Source organism: Artibeus jamaicensis, unplaced genomic scaffold (assembly GCF_021234435.1).
Source record: "Artibeus jamaicensis isolate MK-2021 breed Jamaican fruit bat unplaced genomic scaffold, CSHL_Jam_final scaffold_537, whole genome shotgun sequence".
NCBI classification, from domain to species: Eukaryota; Metazoa; Chordata; class Mammalia; order Chiroptera; family Phyllostomidae; genus Artibeus; species Artibeus jamaicensis.
In genome coordinates, this window is record NW_026522047.1 from 39580330 (window position 1) to 39599785 (window position 19456).

The 19456-nt window shown below is 53.0% G+C and overlaps 2 protein-coding genes and 1 non-coding gene across 3 annotated transcripts; 1 reads left to right on the forward strand and 2 right to left on the reverse strand.

Moving 5' to 3' along the window:
* Nucleotides 1-7162: 7162 nt before the first annotated feature.
* Nucleotides 7163-10329, forward strand: GAMT (guanidinoacetate N-methyltransferase). The gene is made up of 6 exons (XM_037138439.2): nt 7163-7460; nt 8365-8510; nt 8666-8729; nt 9073-9140; nt 9280-9390; nt 9955-10329. Exons 1-6 carry the CDS (start codon nt 7280-7282, stop codon nt 10093-10095), a joined length of 711 nt encoding a protein of 236 aa, XP_036994334.1. The 5' UTR covers nt 7163-7279; the 3' UTR covers nt 10096-10329.
* A 699-nt stretch (nt 10330-11028) lies between these two features.
* On the reverse strand, nt 11029-18485 carry NDUFS7 (NADH:ubiquinone oxidoreductase core subunit S7). The gene is made up of 8 exons (XM_037138452.2): nt 18385-18485; nt 17027-17060; nt 16088-16156; nt 15440-15557; nt 14244-14423; nt 14123-14169; nt 13155-13243; nt 11029-11201 (listed from the first exon to the last, which is right to left on the reverse strand). The coding sequence occupies exons 1-8, from the start codon at nt 18398-18400 to the stop codon at nt 11104-11106; spliced, it is 651 nt and encodes a 216-aa protein (XP_036994347.2). The 5' UTR covers nt 18401-18485; the 3' UTR covers nt 11029-11103.
* A 184-nt stretch (nt 18486-18669) lies between these two features.
* On the reverse strand, nt 18670-18743 carry TRNAN-GUU (transfer RNA asparagine (anticodon GUU)). The gene has a single exon. It is a non-coding gene; the product is annotated as a tRNA-Asn (tRNA).
* Between the last annotated feature and the right edge of the window lie 713 nt (nt 18744-19456).

Below are 19456 nucleotides of genomic sequence, written 5' to 3' on the forward strand. Positions count from 1 at the left end.
TTTGTCCAAACCTCTACCTCTGTCTCTGGTTAGCCAGCCTCCCCTTCCTTTATCTTGTCCCACCTGCTACTTGCCCCGAGGTGTCCTCAGGTAGTTCTGGCTGGCTGGTTGCAGCTCCCTTGGTACCATCCTGGCCTGGCCTGAGGCCTGAGCAGGATTCTGCTGGGCCTGGCCAACTCTCTGAGCCAGGGCAACTTCAGGGAACATTGAACTTGTCCAACGGGTTTGAGATCCGCCCCAGACAGGCCTTCCTGCCTCTGGCTGAGGCTGAGGCACTCAAGCTGCTGGAAATTAAATGCGACACCTAACAGAGTACCCCCAGGCTGGGTCAGGGCTGGTCCCTGAGGGTGGGGTACTGGCATGAAAGAGAAGGAAGACCAACTGTCCATCTGTCAAGCCCAGAGGGGAAGAACTGTTAGGAACAGGGAGTTATAGGGGGAAACATCAGGAAGCAGGGCAGTGAGACTGGGGAGGAGTTGGTGGGAATCATGGGGACCTCCAGAGAACTAAGGCAAAGCATTTATCCTGGAGGCAGTAGGGAGTTATGGAAGGTGATGGAGCAAGAGTGCTATGGTCAGTGTGGAGCTGGAGGTCAGTGTGGAGCTGGAGGTCACTGGGTCTGCCCACATGGGCTGGACAGGGTTGTGTCAAGGGGCCGCATCTCTGAAGCTCATCTGGAGGCCAGACTGAGGCCATGGAGGTTGATCTGTTGCCAGAAGCCAAGAAAAGGAGTCAGACTTTGGGTTTCTTTCTGTCAAGGGCCTGTTGTGAGTCAGGACGGAACTGGAGAAGGGTTGAGGTGAAGGAGGAGGGAGAACCCTCAGGATGCCTCCTCACCCCAACCCCATGCCAGAGAGGGACTCGGCCTGGCTTTGTCCCTCAGCGATGGGGAGTTATTGGGAGACTTAGAGTACCAGGGGAGATGCAGCTAGGACGGGTTGTGTGTAGGGGTACAGGTGACCACAAGAGGAGGTGGGCCAAAAGGTAGGGGAGGCCACACACCCATCTGAGAAGCTTTACTGTGCACCTTTGGGGCCAGGGCCCAGGGACACGATGGAGAACAGAGTCTACCCCATGATGCTCCCAGGCCACAAGGAGTGGGACATCTCTGCAGGACATGTGTTTGTCCTTCCTGGACCTTCCGTTGATGTCTTGACTGGTCTATGTAAATGATTGTCAGGTGAGGGTCTGAGAAGGTGAATAGAGCCTCCACCCTCCCCCAGGCTGTACTGCCTCCCCCTTGAGCACTGATGTCACCTGTGCTGGGACTTCCTGAACCTTCACCTTGGATCTGCCCTGCCCCACAGGGAACTTCCAGGGCAGCCAGCTGGGTGACTCATGTCAGGTCCCGGTGGCTGTGGAGGAAACCGGACACCCCAGCCCCAGTTAGGGCATCCCCATCACAGTCTGCAGAGCAAAGGCCAGAGTCTGAGTTTCAACAGGGGAGAGACTGGGGACAAGAATTGGACTTGGTCTGGAGTGGGTTTTGCTCCCCTGTGGGTTGTCTCTGTGTCCCAGGGCTGCAAGTAGGACCAGCTGAGTGGAGCTTCAGCGTCAGAGCACCGGGGCTCCGATCCTGGCTCTGCCGCCTAGGAGCTGCGTGACCCAGGCAAGTTACTTAACTTCTCTTTTTCCCACCTACAAAATAGGGACGATTATAGTAATTCCCTCGGAGGGTTTTTGTCAGAATTTTGTGAGGACCAGTGTGTGTTAAGTGTTTGGAGTGGAGCTTGGGATGTAGTGAGAAGTTTGTGGTAAAATGTTTAAAAAGACAAATAAAGAGCAGCAGGATTCATAAAAGCCAAGGAGTGCGAACAACCCAAATATACCTCAGCAGATGAACAGAAAAACAGTCTGTCCACCCACACACTGGAATATTACTCAGCCATGAAAAGGAGCAAAACTCTGACACTCGCTACAGCGTGGATGGACTTTGAACACATGATACAAAGTGAGAGAAGCCAGACACAAAAGGCCACAGAGCGTGTGATTCCATTTATGTGAAATGTCCAGAACAGGCACATGCACAGAGACAGAAAGTGGGCTAGTGCTTGTCAGGAGCTGGGGAAGAGGAATTGGGATGACTGCTAATGGGGGTGGGGTTTCTTTTTAGGGTGATGGAATGTTCCGGAAGTAGAAGGAGGTGGTGGCTGTACAACATTGTGAATGTACTAAATGGCACTAAACTGTATACTTTAAAATGATTCATCGTATGAGAATTTCACACACACACACACAATAACCCTGGCCATTAAAGGAGTGACAGATGTCACAGAGGGTTCCTCCTCACATCTAATACTAAAGTTGCAGACCTGCTAATGTTCAAGGTCAGAGTCCTGGCTCTGATCAGCAGGCCCCACACTCGAGAGGTTCTGGGGCCATTGACTATGTATGATCAGCTGCGTGGACAGCAGGGACCCTTGTTCTGACGGAATGAGAAAGGCACCTTACCTCCGGGGTCTTGCCCTCAAAATCCATCACCTTGTCTCACTAACCCTAAGACAAACGACAGACAAATCCCAACTGAGGGACTTTCTAGAAACTATTGAAGCAGTCCTCAAGACTGTCCAGATCATCAAAAACAAGGCAAGTCTGAGACACCATCATAGCCCAGAGGGGCCTAAGGTGACACTACAAGGAAATGTCGGGTGGGGTCCTGAGGCAGAAATGGGACATTAAGGGAAGACTGAAGAAACCTGACAGTACTGGGGACTCCAGGGAATAGTAATAACGTACTGATGGCAGATGTCCGCACCGACATGAGATGTTAATAGGGCAAAGGGTGTGCCAGATATTTCTCCATATTTTTTACAACTTTCCTGTAAATCTAAAATGAGGCCTATTTTATTTTTATTATTTTACCTTTTTATCCTCTCCCAAGGACATTTATTGCCTTTTTCAAAAGAGGAAGGGATAGAGAGAAACATTGACGTGAGAAACACCGATTGGCTGCCTCCCATATGCACCTGGACCAGAGATCGGCCCCGTAACCTAGGTATGCGCCCAGGCTGGGAATTGAACGCTCAATCATTTGGTTACAGGATGATGCCCCAACCGACTGAGTCACACCAGCCAAGGCAAAACTAAGCCTATTTAAAAAAAATAATCAACTCATAAGGCCTAACTCATGTCCTCCCACCTGATCTTACCCAGGCTGCTGTGCTTCATGGAGGTGAAGTTCCCCCAGGCCAACCATCTGCAGTTCCCATCCCCCCCCCCCCCCCGCATGTGTCTTACCCCCCATATTGGTTAGAATCTTTGGGCTGCAACTCACAGAAACTGAAACCAGCTTTTTTTTTTTTTTAATGGGATTTTTTTTGTTCATGGAACTGAAAGGTCCAGGGATAGATGTAACTCAGGGTTTTTTTCCCCCTCTCAGCATGGCTGACATTTTGGATCAGATGGTTCTCTGTGTTGAGCAGCATCCATGGCCCCCACCCGTGCAATGCTAGGAGAACCCCCCAGTCATGATAATCATAAATGTCCCCAGACATCACCCAGTGTTCCCTGGTGGGTAGAATTGAGCCTGATTGAGACACACTGGTCCAGCTGGTTTCAGGCTCAACCAGATCTAGGACCTTCAAACAGTACCTCAAAGATTTATCCACCTCTCCATCTCTTGGCTCTGTCATCCTCTGTCTTGGCTTTTACCTCAATAGTCTCACTTTTTGTGGGGACAAAGATGGTGCCAACAGCTCCAGACCAAATAACCCCATAAGCTTAGCAGCCTCAGCATGTCAGCACTTCTTACCTAAGAGAGGCAGCAAAAGTTCAAGGGAAGGTTCTGATTGGCCCTATTCCAGTCACATGCCATTGTTCAATCAATTGTTGTGAGAAGGTAGTGAAAGCCCTGATTGGCTAAGGTGGGGGTCACGTGGTTATATGGAGTTAGCCAATGGAGTGAAGACCCTATGATATCATCCAGTGGTGTATGCAGTTGGCCAGTAGGGTGAGAACCCTCTGGACTGGATTAAAAGCATGGAGGGTAGGCCTGGGTAGAAAGTCTGGCTGTTGCTCAAAACATCAAAAACATAGAATCACCATATACTCCAGCAGCTCCACCTCTTTCACATTCACAGAATTGAAAGCTGGGACTCAAACAGAAGCCTGATTCAAGGTGGAAACAACCAAGGTGTTCACGCACAGATGAACAGACAAGTGAGACGTGGTCCATCCACACTCTGGAATATGATTTAGCCTTTAAAAGGAAGGACATTCTGACACCTGCCACAGTGTAGATGAACATGATGCTCAGTGACATAAGCCAGACACCAAAAGACAAATACTGTGTTGTCCCACTCATGGGAGGTCCCTAGAGGAATCAATGGTATAGAGACAAAAAGTAGATAGTGGGAGGCAGGGGTGGGGTGGTGTGGATGGGGAATTAGTGTTTAATAGGTGGTCAGATGGTTGCACAACAATGAATGTCCTTAATGCCACTGTGCACTTAACAATGGTTAAGATGGTAAGTTTTATGTTATGTGTATATTACTACAATAAAAAGTGTACCCAGCCCTGGCTGGTGTCACTCAGTGGATTGAGTGCTGGCCTGTGAACCAAAAACTCACCAGTTCTATTCCCAGTCAGGGCACATGCCTGGGTTGCAGACCAGGTCCCCAGCTGGGGGGATGCAAGAAGCAACCGATCAGCATATCTCTAGCACATCGATGTTCCTCTCCCTGTCTTTCTCTATCCCTTCCCCTCTCTCTAAAAATAAATAAAATAAAGTCTTAAAAAAAGAAAACCTTAAACCTGAAGGCAGACAAGATTATATATTTTTTAAAAGTGTACCCATATTAAAATCTCCCCCACAGTGCCCTGGTTGCAATGACCCAACTCCTTGAGTGTCCTTCCACTGCGAGACAATGCCCCGGCCTACCTCCAAGCACACCCGTCATGGTCTGCAGCACACTCTCCATTCTGCCCCCGCTCTGCCTTTTCATCTAATGTCGATTGGAGTTTGTTGCATACAAATTCATAAAGGGTGTCAGTTCTTTTTTTAAAAAGATTTTATTTATCTATTTTTTAGGGAGGGAGAAAGAGAGGGAGAGAAACATCAATGTGTGGTTGCCTCTTGCAAACCCCCCACCAGGGACCTGGCCCACACCCCAGGCATGTGCCCTGACTGGGAATTGAACTGGCAACCCCCTGACTCACAGGCTAGCACTCACCACTAAGCCACATCAGCCAGGGCAAGGGTGCTGGTTCTTGTTGCTAGCAGTCCTTCTCTTCCTGGCTCTGATGAAGAACCTTGTCTCATTGAGGAGGCCCATGTGGCCAGGAACTGAGGCCCAGGGGCCCACAGCCCAAAAACAGCTGATTGCTACCCACCAGTGAATGAGCTTGGAGAGGACCCTTCCCTGACTGGGCCTTCAGATGAGGCCTCAGCACCAGCGGTGCACTGACTGCAGCCCATAAGACATTGTGAGCAGAGGACCCAACTGGGTTGAGCCTGGATTCTGGACCTGTAGAAACTGAAATCATGAATGTGACTTGTTTTAGTGGCTTCATGTGGGGTGGGGTGTGACATAGCAAGTGGGAATGAATATAGCCTCCTCCTTCTGTATCAGACAGGCATTCCAGGGCATCCCTTGAGTTGTGTGACATTTAGCGAGTGCCACCGGTTTACACAGGATGCATAAGGAAGCATCCTGGGCCACGTCCCTCAGGCAGCCCAAGGATGCAGGGAGACAGGCCAGCAAAGTGTCCATCACAGTGCCCACGACAGTAGATGGTGGTGGGGAAACCAGACTGAGTGAACTCATATGAGGTGAAAGGCAGCAAAGACCAACCCAGGTGTCTGATGACATCTACTCATCCTGCCCCCTCCTGAGATTCTCATGAAATCAGTGGCATCACATCCAAACTGCATTAGATCCCAACGTACACTCAGGATTCATCAAGCAGGTACTTTCTATGCACCAAGTCCATCAGACAAACAATAGAGCTATGACGAAATAAATACCTTCAGTTAGTGAAGTGCCAAGAAGACGTGCTCTGAGATAAAACAGCCTAGGGGCCTCCCAGAGGAGGTACAGGCTGAAGCGTGAAGCCCACACTGGATCAGGAGAAAGAAGAAGCTGTCCAGTCTAAGGGAAGGGCGTGTACAAAGGCCCAGGGGCAGGAGGCACACAGGAGCTCTGCAGGTGGTAGGTGGGCAGGGTTTGGGGCGAGGAGTGTGGGGCTTGGTCAGTCGGGGCTGTGAGAGATGGACACGGAGGTGCAGGGAAGAGACTGAACTAGAGAGCTGTTTAAGAGGCTGCCTGGGTTCAAAACCTGTGACCGTGGTGTCTCTGAGCCTGTTTCCCCCACCTGTGCAATGGAGTGTTCAGGGCTCGTGACTGGTGGTTCAGTGTGCAGAGGGTTGGGAAAAGGGAGTCATATTACAGAGCCTGGAGGCCAGCACTTGTGGGTATGTCCCTGGCAGGCAGATAGAAGATGCAGCTGTCCCCAAGGGGCTGCCCTCGCGGGAACAAGGCTTCGATCCCATGTCACTGCAGGACTGCCCTTCCAGACTTCCTGGGTGTGAGAGACAGCAAACTGCTGGAATAGCATTTCGGTCCCCAGAACTGCAGGTCTCTGCACAAGGAATGCCCCTATCAGGATACTGGGTTTTCAAGTGATCCCTAGCTTATGGGGATGTGAAGTGAATTCCTGAAAGAGGACAGGCAGCTTAGCTTGTGGTGGAAATTGGGGGCTATCAGGGCTCTAATCCTTTGTCCTCACCCTCCCACCCCTGTGGTCATGAGACTGCTGGCTGTGCTTCTTGGAGCCTCAGTTTCCCCATCTGTGAAATGAAGACAATAATGAGGACACCCCCAACCCACGGCACCATCTCTGAAGATTGATACCTAAATACCTAAAGCACTTCCAACAACACCAGGAAAATCATTAGACCCTCTCACCCCAGCAAGGAAAGCGGGGCCTTCTGAGGAGGTGACAGATGAGGAAACTGAGGCTGGAGAGTGAAAAGGAGAGGTTCTGGACCCTGAGGGCTCCCTGCTGCTGTGCTCCTTTCCCGGACAAGGTGCTGGAGGCTCTGCAAGGAGGGGGAGTCGGTGGGCGTCCAGCCCCACGTGGGGCTGTCTTCTCTTTTGAGGCCGCTAGGGGCCACTCGAACCACTCAAAGCACTGCACAGTCCGCTCCGGCCGTCCTCCTCACGTCACGCCCTGAGCAACACCCCCGTCTATCCAGGGCACACATCCCGGTCCAGAAGGCCCTGCCGGAACCAACCCTCCTCATCAGGAGCTGAGTCTGCAGTGCCAGTCAGCCTGCACGATGAGTGCCCCCGCCGCGACCCCCATCTTCGTGCCTGGTGAGAATTGCAAGCCTGTGTGGCTGTCAGCACCCGCGTCCTACGACGCATCAGACACGCAACTGCAGATCCTGGGCAAGCCCGTGATGGAGCGCTGGGAGACCCCCTATATGCATGCCCTGGCGACCACCGCCACCTCCAGAGGTAATTCAGCACCCTGCCCGAGTGTAGCCCCCAGGGGAGACCAGACCCAGTACCAGTCTGCTCTCCCGTAGATGTGCACTGGAGTCTCTCGTTGCCTCTTTCCGAGCTGCTGAGGGGTGTGGGGAATGTGGGAGTAGGGGGATGGCGGGGGAAATAAAAGGAGTGCTGCATGCACGGCGCATGCACAATAGGCACTCTGTAAGTACAGGGAACTTCCTCTCCAGGGTAAATGGGTCCTCAGCTACAGGACCTCCGGTGGAATTCAGCCGCCTGACCTCAGGGATGGGTGGCGGCAGGCAGTGGGTGCTACCCAAGCACATGTGAGGAGCACCTGAGCGGGAACATTCTACCCAGTCCAGCTAAAAATAACTCTGGAAAAGCTGAGGCTTGGAGACAGCTGTGGCCGGGTGACTGTGCTCTGGTGTCAGGGCCCTAGAGGTGCTCAGGTCCCCAGGGGTTGTGTGTGTGGCCCTTAGGCCTCGTCTGTGATGCAATGAGTACTCCCCCAGATTGTTCTAGGCCCCAGCCTGGAGTCCTAGTCCTCCCTTTCTCTTCTCTTGAGAATTCCATGGAGAAGAGGGTGGGAGGGAGGGAGAAATGCAACCAAGAGATAAGCTGCACCGGTGGCATGCCACCACTGGCACTGGTGTACAGCCAGAACCAGGCTCAAAGTCCAGGGTCTGACCACCCACCCCCCTCCCTGGGCCCAAAAGTTGCTCTGTGGCCTTGCTGGTAGGCCATCCCTTTTTGGCTGCTGGCCAGGGCCCACGCTGTTCCCTCTCAGGGCCACTGTGCTCCTATGCCCACTGTACCCTCCTGTCCTAGTTTCTCTGTCCCAAGGCACTGCCCCTGTGCTGCCTCCTCCTCCGGGTAGCTTCCCAGCCCCGGCCTTTTGTGTGTCCAGGGGGCCGGGTGCTGGAAGTGGGCTTCGGCATGGCCATTGCAGCCACCAAGGTGCAGGAAGCTGCCATCGATGAGCACTGGATCATTGAGTGCAATGACGGAGTCTTCCAGCGGCTCCAGGACTGGGCTCAGCAGCAGCCACACAAGGTGCCACCTCTGCCTATAAGTGCCCCCAACCCACTCCTAGCGGTCTCAGGCACGGGGGAGGGGGGCTGTCCTCGGAAGTTCCTCTGCCCCTCCTTACAGTGGAGAAGTCCTGGAGACCCCTCTGACCCTGTCTTCTTTTTCTCACCTGCCCCAAGGTGGTTCCTTTGAAAGGCCTGTGGGAAGAGGTGGCACCCACTCTGCCAGATGGTCACTTTGATGGTGAGGAGGGCTCTGGGCACTGGGTGAAGGGAGCCTCTGCCTGAGTCTCCTCCTCACTTGTGGAGGGGCCTTCTAAAGAACACACCTACGGACATGTCACTGGGGCAACAGAGCATGGGTGGGCAAGGGGAGGCAGACACACAAGGCTTGGCACTCAGCGGGAGGGTGATGATACCTAAAAGGGAAGACTGAATTGCATGATAGCCAGAAGTAGTAGTCTAGTGAACTTGGGATACAGCAGCCGGGGTTCCTAGGTCATGTTTCAACTCCACCTCTGTGTGCAACCAGTCTTGATATGGCTGCCGCTGGCCCTGATCACATGGCTTCTGTCCTCTCATTGCAGGGATCCTGTACGACACTTACCCACTGTCTGAGGAAACCTGGCACACGCACCAGTTCAACTTCATCAAGGTAGGACCTTGCAGGGGAGTGGGGTCTGCAGCCCCCACAAGGGGGCACCACCCTGGGTGGAGGCATCTACCATCCACACACAGGGTACCCCTCTTTCCACTTCGTTCTGGGATCTTCCTGACCTCTGGCCCCCTCCTAGGCCCACGCTTTTCGTCTGCTGAAGACAGGGGGCATCCTCACCTACTGCAACCTTACCTCCTGGGGGGAGCTGATGAAGTCCAAGTACTCCAACATCACCACCATGTTCGAGGTGCAGCAGCTAAAGCTCCCTGGGCCCACCTCTCTCCCTCTTACCCCAGGCAGCTTGGGGAGGTAGCTATAGTCACCTGTGACCTGGGAGGGTCCCTTGCCTCTGGGCTGTTCTCTTGGGTAGATTGTGCCCTCTTGCATGGAAATCAGGCAATGTCCCTCACCAGTGCCCTTGGGACATAAGGACTCAGCCTAAGCTTCCCACTTGGCTGACAGGACCCATACCCCTCACTGAGTCCCCCACCACCCAGGGTACACCTGCTAGTTCAGCCAAGCCTGACTTAGGGCCTTTGACCAAGCTCTTCCCTCTGCCCGCGAGGATAAGCAGTTGGGCAGCTGTGACAGCCTGGAAGCTGCTACCCCAGTTTAGACACATGGGGATCACTACTCAGTCTTGGGCTTCCGCGTTGTCTCAGCAGTTGGACCTGGGTGGGGGCTGCTGCAGTCCCTGGGGGCCTTGGCACTAACAATGCTGTGTGAGGAAGGGTCGGCACCAGGTATGTGTGTGCTTGTATGTGCATGAGGCCCCACAGCCTGAACATGACCCGGCACTTCCCTGTGACAGGAGACACAGGTGCCAGCGCTGCTGGAGGCGGGCTTCCGGCGGGAAAACATCCACACGCAGGTGATGGAGCTGGTCCCGCCTGCTGACTGCCGCTACTATGCCTTCCCACAGATGATCACACCCCTGGTCACTAAGCACTAAGTCTGGTGGCCCCAGGCTCAGCCATCCATGGCCTGCCCCACCTTCCCACCCCAGTGCCTTTGTGACCAGGAGCTCAGGCTGCAGCCTTACAGCCCAAGTTCTAATTGAGGCAGCACCAGCTGTGTGACCCTGGCCACCTTCCCTAACCTCTGCAAGGGGACTAACACCAGCCTTCTTCCAGGGTCAGGGGGATAAAATAAATGCTGACACTGGGCTGGCCAATCAGCAGCCTGACGCACAAGTGCACTCTCACTTATTCCTCCTGTCCCTCCAGAAAAAGAAATCTGTTAAATGAACCTTCAGGGAGCCAGTGGGCAAGCTCTCAGCTCCAATGTGTAGCCTATGAACCCCATCCTGTCCATGGGAGACATCACCAGTAGGTCACCTATGGCTCCTTCCCCTAGCCAGCCAGGACAGCTGCCTCTCCTTCCCTGTGGTGAGCAGCTGGGGCCCAAGGGTGGACAGAACTAGGTCAAAACTGTAGGGAATATAGCAGCTCCAGGCCCAGGTCCTTGGGCTATTGAGAAGGGTCTCTGGTCCCATCTAGTCAGAGTGAACAGCAAAATAAAGCAAAACTTTTACATATGGACTCTCACAGGACCCTCAGCTACCAGAGTACAGTGTCACTTGCTGCCTTGTTTCCTCTGACTCAACACCCCCTTCAGTCCCTGTGTGGAGGCAGCCCAGACCTCCCTGGCTCCAGGGGATGATCTGCCTCCCCTCCTTCATAGTGGTGGGGCCTGGGAGAGACCAAGTGCAGGCCCCTAAGAGGGGTTGGTATGGACTGCCTCCAGAGCCTGAGCATCTTTGAGGACTGACCCTGCCCAAGGCAGCACTTGGCCATCCACACCAGGCACAGGGGGTGCTCTCTGCCCTGTGAGCACCCCTTACCTCCCAGAGCCCCTGCCCATATACCACAAGGGCAGGCACTGGTCCAGGTGGGTTTCTTGGGTTTATTGACCATCTCTTGGGGTGATGAAGAGGACACAGGGTGGTAGTCAGGCGGCACTACCTGCGGTACCAGATCTTGAGTCTCTTCTCCCTCTTGATCTTCTTCTGCAGCTGCAGGATGCCATAGAGTAGGGCCTCGGCTGTGGGCGGGCAGCCTAGGGGCGGGATCTTGCCTCAGTGTCTCTGTCCATGGGGCAGGGGCCCACAGCTCTGGCTCAGCCAGGAGCCCTTGACCAGTGAGTGGATTCTGGGCCCTGCTGGGGCACCACCCCTCCCAATGCTGTCTGGCAAAGGGCAAGTGAACCAGAAGGAACATCAAATGGTCTGGCTGGGGGCAACAACTACAGGTAAAGTGGAGCAGGAAAGGCCTGTGCCTCCCAGGGCCCTGGGAAGAGTGACCCAGTAGTTTCAGGTCAGCTGAGGGTTGGTTGGCCACATCCAGGCCACTTCCCAGGGTGGGGAGGGCTGAGATGGGCCCCGACCCTAGCATCCCATAAATGCGCTGAAGGGGCTGGGTACCTTGGCCCACCACAGGAAGTAGCCAGCAAGGTAGGCGGGGCAGGAAGGCCCACAGACTGAGAAAGCAAACCCCAGAAAAATAGTCCTCACAGTCCCTGTCCCTGATGTCTCAGGTGAAAGAAGTAGAGGGACACGCTGCCACCTGGAGGAATTGCCAGGACCTGGCAGGCCTGCCACCTCAGGTGGCCAGATAAAGAACTGCCACGGTCATTTACTTCTAGCTGACTCTGGAGTGTTCACTGGCTACAATATGGTCACAGCGGGACATTTGATAGATGGGGAAACTGAGGCTCAGAGAGGAGACTTACCTGAGGTCATGGGATAAACAAGCAGTAACTGACCAAGAGTCTGGCTCTTGGTCAAGGTTAACAAGCCTGCAGGATGGACCACTATGCATCTTTTGAAGCCCCACCCACTGTACCCTCTGCCACCCAACAGGAGGGCTGGACGGGCCTGTGTCAGGCTCTGCTCCCCCCACCCTGCAGGGCCTGGCCCAGGTGCTGAGGCTTCTCTAGGGCCCAGGGTTGCTCAAGTGAGGCCCAGGCCCAGGAAAAACACTCAATAAATATTTGCAAATGTGAAACAAATCAACTCCATTTTCCAATGAGCTCCAATCCAACATGGAAACCTGTTTCTCTGCCTTTGGGAGATGCCAGCACATGCCAGCACATGCCAGCACGCGCCTGGGAGGCCACCCCCCACTGACTGTCCAGATGAGGAGGCATGTGAGTCCCATAGGGCAGCCAGACAGACTGCTCAGTTACATGAAAACTTCAGACAAACCACTGATACTCTTTTTAGTATATCTCGAATATCATGGGACATGCTTATAATAAAAATATTCATTGTTTTTCTGACATTCAAATTTAATTGGGTGCCCTGCATTTGTATTTGCTGAATCTGGCCACCCTTGTAATCTTGGGTCCCAGACAGGTGGGCGGGGGGAGGGGGTGTGGGGGGATGCAGGGTCTCACAACCCATTGTGAGGGCAAGAGCTCACGGACACTGTTCATGTCCTCCAAGGCCTGTTTTCTGTTTTTCAATAGCATTCCTTTGATTTTGTTTCTATTAGGTGGAATCATATAAAACTATAGCTTAAAAATAACCAAGTACCAGCAATTCTATACGGCTCAACATAACCCTTGATGTTGGCCTCAACCAGTACCTGGATGAAATCAGCAAGCCCATGAAGGGACAACAAAAAGAAAGGCTGGGGTGTTACCTTTCTTAGACCCAAATCTGCTCTTTTTTTTTAATTCTCACCTGAGGACATGCTCACTGATTTTAGAGGGAGGGAAGGGAGAGAGAGATGGAGAGAAAAATCGATGTGAGAAACATCAATCAGTTGCCTCTCGCATTTGATCCCCGACAGGGGACCAATCCTCAACCTAACCACATGCCCTGACCAGGAATGGAACCCACGACCTTTCGGTTTACAGGATGACCCTCCAACCCACTGAGCCACACTGGCCAGGACCTGCTCATTCCTAAAAAAGGGAGAGCCCACAGTGTCTGCAGGAGCATGGGGACTCCTTTATGGGAATGAACCTGAAGGCCTGCTTGCCCAGAGACGTGGGCAGGGGACTTACCTGGAACGTAGATGTCCACAGGCACGATGCGGTCACAACCCCTCACAACGGAGTATGAGTAGTGGTAGTAACCTCCTCCATTGGCGCAGCTGGAGGGGGAGCAGCGCTGTGAGGGCCTCTCTGGCCACTGGCCCTGTTTCCTCCTCTGGGTCCTGCTCCTACCCCACAGCCACCTTCAACTGCAAGCAGGTGCCCAGGCCACCAAAAGACTAGAATGGGACATGAAGCCACTGGGAATGCAGTAGTCACCTGAGACCAGGTAGAACAAGGCTAATGGATGGACCCTGAAAACATGATGCTCAGTGAGAAGTTAGACACCAGAGACCACACACACAGTGTGTGATTCCATCTATACGAAATGTCCAGAACGGGCACAGGACAGGGAATGGGTTCATGGTTGCCAGGGACTAGGGGTGAGAGTAGGGAGTTACTACTGATGAGTAGGGATGGGGCTTACTGTTGGGGTAATGGAATGATTGGGAACTAGACAGAGAGGATGGTTTTACATGTTTTAAACATGTGAATGCAATGAAGCCCACTGAATTGCACACTTTAAAAGGGAAAACTTTCTGCTGCATGAATTCTATCTCAACAAAAAACATAAGTGATTAAATGGGTTTCACTGATGTGGAGAAATGACAACAGGTTAAAAAGGCGAGGAGACTGTAAGCTGTTGACAGAGGGAGACATCACTCATGTGTTCAAAAGCACACAGACAGAAGTCAGACGGGCTGCTGGGCTGTGGGAGTGATGATAACCCACAGTAGGGATGTTCTGCGGAACAGTGAGTGCACACGGCACAAGTGTCAGAGTCTCTGCAGCAGTGGGATTGTACTGTTAAGTTACACCTCCATGACCTTGATCAGACACAAGCCCAGATAAAAGACTAGGGAAAAACATGCCACTGTGTCACAGGTATATCTCATCACTGGAGCCGGCTCGTGGCCCCAGCCCCACCTGACACTCACCTTCCCATGGACACAACATAGCGAGGCTCTGGCATCTGGTCATAGACCTGGAAGAGATGACAGGATCTACGTGAGGCTCAAGCCTGGGCAGTGAGAGGGTAGGGGCCAGGGCCAGGCCTACCTTGCGGAGTGCGGGGGCCATCTTGTTGGTGAGTGTTCCGGCCACAATCATGACGTCTGACTGGCGTGGGCTGGCTCGGAAGACCACGCCAAAGCGGTCCATGTCATAGCGGGGTGCTGCCATGTGCATCATCTCCACAGCACAGCAGGCCAGACCAAAGGTCATGGGCCACAGGGAGCTCTGGGGGTGCCGGGCAGTCAACCGTGAGTGGATAGTTGTCCCACTGTGTTTTAAAAAACTGGGCGATTTCACATAGAAAAATCTAGATTTCTAACCTTTCTTGAAGAACGACACAGCAGCCATTCCCTGCCCCAACCCCACACAGAAAGCTGTCCAGGAGCCCTGGTAGGGTGCTCACTGTGGTGTTGTGGCACAAAGACACACAAAAGACTGAGCCCACATACGACCATCAATGGGAGATTGTTAAAGTGGCCTGTCCCAACCCAGCATAGCTCGGGTACTGAAAGGAGCCCCTGTCTTGAGACATAGGACACGTATCCAGTAAGAGACACGCCAAGCACATGACTTAACAGTGAATATAAGACAAAAGCTGTTTCGTGGCTGATGCTGGGGGCAGGGCAGGCTTTTAAGATTTTTGCCAGAAAGGAGTTACTGCCTTTGGCAGACAATATTTTTCTGGTTAATATGCTATTTTTAGCCAGACTGGTGCTGGTCAGGGGATCGGGGGTTGTCCTGCAAACCAAACAGTCACTGGTCCAATCCTGGTCAGGACACATGACTCGATTTCAGGCCAGGTCCCCAGGTGGGCACATGCGAAAAGCAACTGATGGATGTTGTTTCTCACATGTGCATCCCACATCAATGTTTCTCTCCCTTTTTCTTTCCCTCTCTCTAAAAATAAATAAATCAAACCTTTTAGAAAGTAAACAAAAATGAAAAGGTTACTTTTACATTAAGAGAAAAACGAGGTAGTAACAGAAAACAGAACTACAGAAGGGAGGTGAGCCGTCTTCACTAAGGCCATGGGAGAGACAAGCGGACAGGACAGAGACACGGAAGGGAAGTCAGGACCAGGAGCTGGCAGTGTGGGGTGCAGAGGATGAGTCCTCACATAATCATGAGCCTCTGGAGAAGTCCAGTGGGCTCCCTGAACCACGGGGGCAGGTGAGTGTGTGTGCTGCCCATGTGCACGTCTGCATATGTGCAGCTGAGATGGAGGAGGGTTGGGGGCTCACCCGGCGGGCCCAGTTGATGAGGTCGTCCAGCTTGGCCACCACATACTCGCCCCGGCTGCTGGGAAATGAGCTGGGTTTGGGGACCACGGCTCCGGCCTTGGCCACTGCGGGCTGTGTACTGAGCATGGGACATGGCACAGGGAGGTGTTAGTCAAGTAGGAATCACAGGAAACGAGTGCTGGCCACTCCCACAGCCTCTACTCTGGGGCCTCGCACGGAGTAGCCTATCAGAACACAGGACAAAGCTGTGGTCACTGCTAGTCCCAAAGGCAGTGCTGGGAGGAGCCTCAGGGCCAGGGATCATGCAAGGGCTGCAGAGTCCCAGCACCCAGTCCTGGGTCTGGTGAACAAAGAAATGAAAGACTGCATGGACATGGGTCATCCTGCTTTGCTGTGGCCCCAGAAGACCCGGTCTTCTTGGGAACTCAGTTTCTCCATCTGGAAAACAGGGGCCAGCTGACACACTATTTAGTGAAGGCCCTCTGATTTGGGGATGTGCGACCACTGGCTTACACATGCAGGAGGAGCTGGGCAGGGAGTGCATAGTTCTGCTGGGTGTAGGAGGCCCCTGGAGTCACCACAGGTGCTGCTGTACTGGGGGAGGGGGCTGCTTCAGGGCGTGTGGGCTACCATGAGGGCTGGCCTCACCTGCTTGGACCATCAGCAGCCAAACTCGTATGGACACAGCGTATCTGAACAGCTGGACCCACACGGGAGCTGCAGAGACAGAGCACACATGAAGTACAGACCGGATGCCTAGAGATGCTGTTATAGGGGCTACCCTGGAGCAGGCATGGGGAAACTGCAAGCCTGGCCCTCTATTTTTGGAAATAAAGTTTTATTGACACACAACCACACCAATGAGTTTCTGTGCTGTCTGCAATTGTTTTCATGAAGGCATAGCTGAGGAGTCTTGACAGAGACCATCTGGCTTCCATGGCTGAAAACATTTACCATCTGGCTCTTCAGGGAAAAAGTCTGCTGAACCCTGGGCCATAAAGTGCCTGGTTTTCACTTCACACTTCTCTTATTTTCCTTTGTTTTATGGTGAATATGTATTTTATCCCTAGAAAAAAGACGTCCAAATCCATGCCTGCCTCAAAGCTCCCTGACTTCTCCACATTAGGAAAACTCCCTCCTTAGATCTGCCATGTCCCAGGTCTCATGATGCTGAGGGTTTGATTTCTGGGCTCTATCCTTGAAGAGGCCCCAGTGGCCACCTGCCTTTCTGTCCTCAGGAGGCCTCCATCTGAGCAAATGCACTGATTGTTTTCCGGCAACAGGTAGTACGTGAGTGCTGAGGGCACTAGAACAGCTGGTCTAAAACCAGGCTCTGCCCCAACAGGGACTGCCCGCACTGAGGGTCCTGCATACAACCTGCTGGAGAGTAGACTGCCAGCCCCAGTGCTGCCCCTGCCACTGTGTGACCTTCAGTGGGCAGGGCTCGCTTGTAGTTGCTCGAGTCCTTCCCAGCTCTGAGGTACTCTGATCCTATCCCCTCTCCACCCCCCACCCCGAGTCTGACCCCTTTCTGAAAGAGCCTCTGGATGGGTGGCCATGGCCAGGGCCAAAGACACAGGTACTCACCACAGAGCAAGGATTGGGCGGAGCAGGCCAGGAGCTGCAGAGAGAACCACAGGGTGTGGGCCGTGAGTTTCAGATAGCACCAGAGGCCACAAACTCTGATGCCTAGGTCAGCTAGGTCTTTCCCCCTGGGCCCGTCTCATGCACTCTCCCTCTACCCTCGGCCTACCTAAATTCTCCTTTAACAAATGTTTGGTAAAGAGGCATCTTTCAGAATATGAACCAGATAGTGTTACCCCCTTGCTTAAAACCCCACAGCCCCTAGAAGGAGCCAGGTTCCTTCCCTTCCTCACAGGTGTCAGTGTTGCTCCTGCTTCAGTGCCTCCCCACATGCTATTTCATCTGCCCGGAGCACCCTGCCCCATATGTACACATGGCCAGCCCTTCTCATGGGGTAGGTTTCAGCTCTAACTGGGTCTTCAGCAGCCCCCAGGCTCTCTCAATCCTGTCACCCTGTTCTATGGTCACCTATGTTTATTTGTGTGGTGCCTGCCTCCCCAGCAATAATGTTAGGGCCTCCTAAGGTGACCCCGGTGTCCCTTCAGCCTTGGCTGTAGGTGATAAGTATGTGTTGAGTAACAAACCCACAGAAACGAGCGTGGAAGAGCATGGGAAACTGTCTAACTGCCCAACCCTAGGCTGCTGTTTGAGCTGCTCCTCTCTGAGCCTCAGTTCCCCTATCTAAAAATTTAGGGCTTTGCACAAGCTCACAGCTCGGTAAATGCCCTTCACAGGTCAGCAGATCTGTGAAACTTCCACAAGAAATAAAAATACCCTTTGTTGTCACCATCTTACTGAAAATTGGTCTTTCTTTCAATTCTGAATGTCATCAACAAACCACAGGACCCGTAGTTTTTACTAAAAGAAATTACAGATACTCCCAACGGCATCGCAATGGTTGCAAACATATCCACCCATCCTTCAACACCATAGCAGACTTGGTGCTGGATTTCGAGCGTTAATAACCAAGCACCTCAATGAGGAACTCGCCAACTGTTTCGAGACAAAATCCTACCAACTATCTCGGGGTTACTGCTTTCCTTTGCAACCTTGTGGATTTCATCCTGTGCATTTAATCACTAATTTCAAGACGAAGGTCCCGGGAGCAGGCCAAGTTGGGACGCCTGCTGTGCGAGCGAAGTGACCTTCCCGAGGAGTTCCGGCCCCCTCCGGGCCTCAGTTTCCCCGCCAGTCCGGAAGGCAAGCCACAAGCCGCTTCTCTCTCGGAAACTTCCAGGACAGCAGAGCCTTGACCCCCTCCGGGCCTCGCCCGGGCGCCCTCCAAAGACTGGCGTGCCTGTGTCCCTACCCCGGCCTCAGTTTCCCCGAGAACCCAGACCGCGGCGCCCCGAACCGCTCACCCGCCAGCGCCGCCATCTCGGCCTCGGCCTTCAGATAACCTCTGCGGTCCGTCAACTTTAGTGCTCCGACTCCTAAGGATCTTCGCCCAAAGTGGTTCGGCTGGTGAGCGGAAGCCGGAACCTAGGCCCAGAACGTTCCGCCTTCGTGGACGTCTCCTACAACGTGCACCCCCGACGCCCCACGAGGGATAAAAAGTTATGGGGGTTTGTCTCAAAAAAAAAAAAAAAAAAAAAACCGAGGGCACGCCCACTTTTTCCTTACCCGAGAAGCAAAAGCAAAAGTCACGTCCCTGGGTGGGCTCGAACCACCAACCTTTCGGTTAACAGCCGAACGCGCTAACCGATTGCGCCACAGAGACGGAGCTGTAGCTGCTGGTCAAACGCTGCTCTACGAGGCATATGCGATCGGTAAATGTGGAGTGAAATACATCTGTGTGTTGACGTCTGAGTAAAATCGGGTAAAAAACGGGACGATAGCGACACCTGCCACCCAAGCGAAAAGGCTCAGTTGGAAAAGTGCGGCACTGAAGGTTCAAAGGTCCCCGATTCAATCCCGAGTTTCGGCGCCCCGGGAGCATCTTTATTCTTTCCTCGAGACTCGTGCAGTTTCTCCCGTCACCAGAAGTGTCCTCATTCTGCAGATAACGAGCAGGGCTGCCACTCATTCCAACGTGGGACGGACAGAGCAAGGCACTCAAACCCCCGTGAAGACTTGAGAGACCTCCAAGGCTAAGATTTCAGCCTAAACGTCCCATTTCCCCAACCCATTTTTTTTTTTTCTGGTAGCATTACCACAGCTAGTTGTAAACACAAACACTACTGAACACCAAAACTGGCAAAATAGCTTGCAAGAACACTCTTCACTTGTATGTCATGTAATTTTTTTTCAAATCCTTGTCCAAGGATACATTTATTGATATGAGAGAGAGAGAGAGAGAGAGACATCAATGTGAGAAACATCAATCAATTTGGCACCAATTCGACTGGGACTATATCTACAACCTAGGTATGTGCTCTGATCCGGAATTGAACTTTTTCGGTCTCTCAGTTTTCGGGATGACGCCCTACCCAC

Coding starts and splice junctions, on each gene's coding strand:
- GAMT (XM_037138439.2), top strand. CDS start 7,280: ATGAGTGCCCCCGCCGCGACCCCCATCTTCGTGCCTGGTGAGAATTGC. Junction 8,511..8,665: donor CTCAGCAGCAGCCACACAAG/GTGCCACCTCTG, acceptor ACCTGCCCCAAG/GTGGTTCCTTTGAAAGGCCT. Junction 8,730..9,072: donor GCCAGATGGTCACTTTGATG/GTGAGGAGGGCT, acceptor CTCTCATTGCAG/GGATCCTGTACGACACTTAC.
- NDUFS7 (XM_037138452.2), bottom strand. Junction 16,157..17,026: donor CGCCCAATCCTTGCTCTGTG/GTGAGTACCTGT, acceptor CTGTCTCTGCAG/CTCCCGTGTGGGTCCAGCTG. Junction 13,244..14,122: donor TATGTTGTGTCCATGGGAAG/GTGAGTGTCAGG, acceptor CTCCCCCTCCAG/CTGCGCCAATGGAGGAGGTT.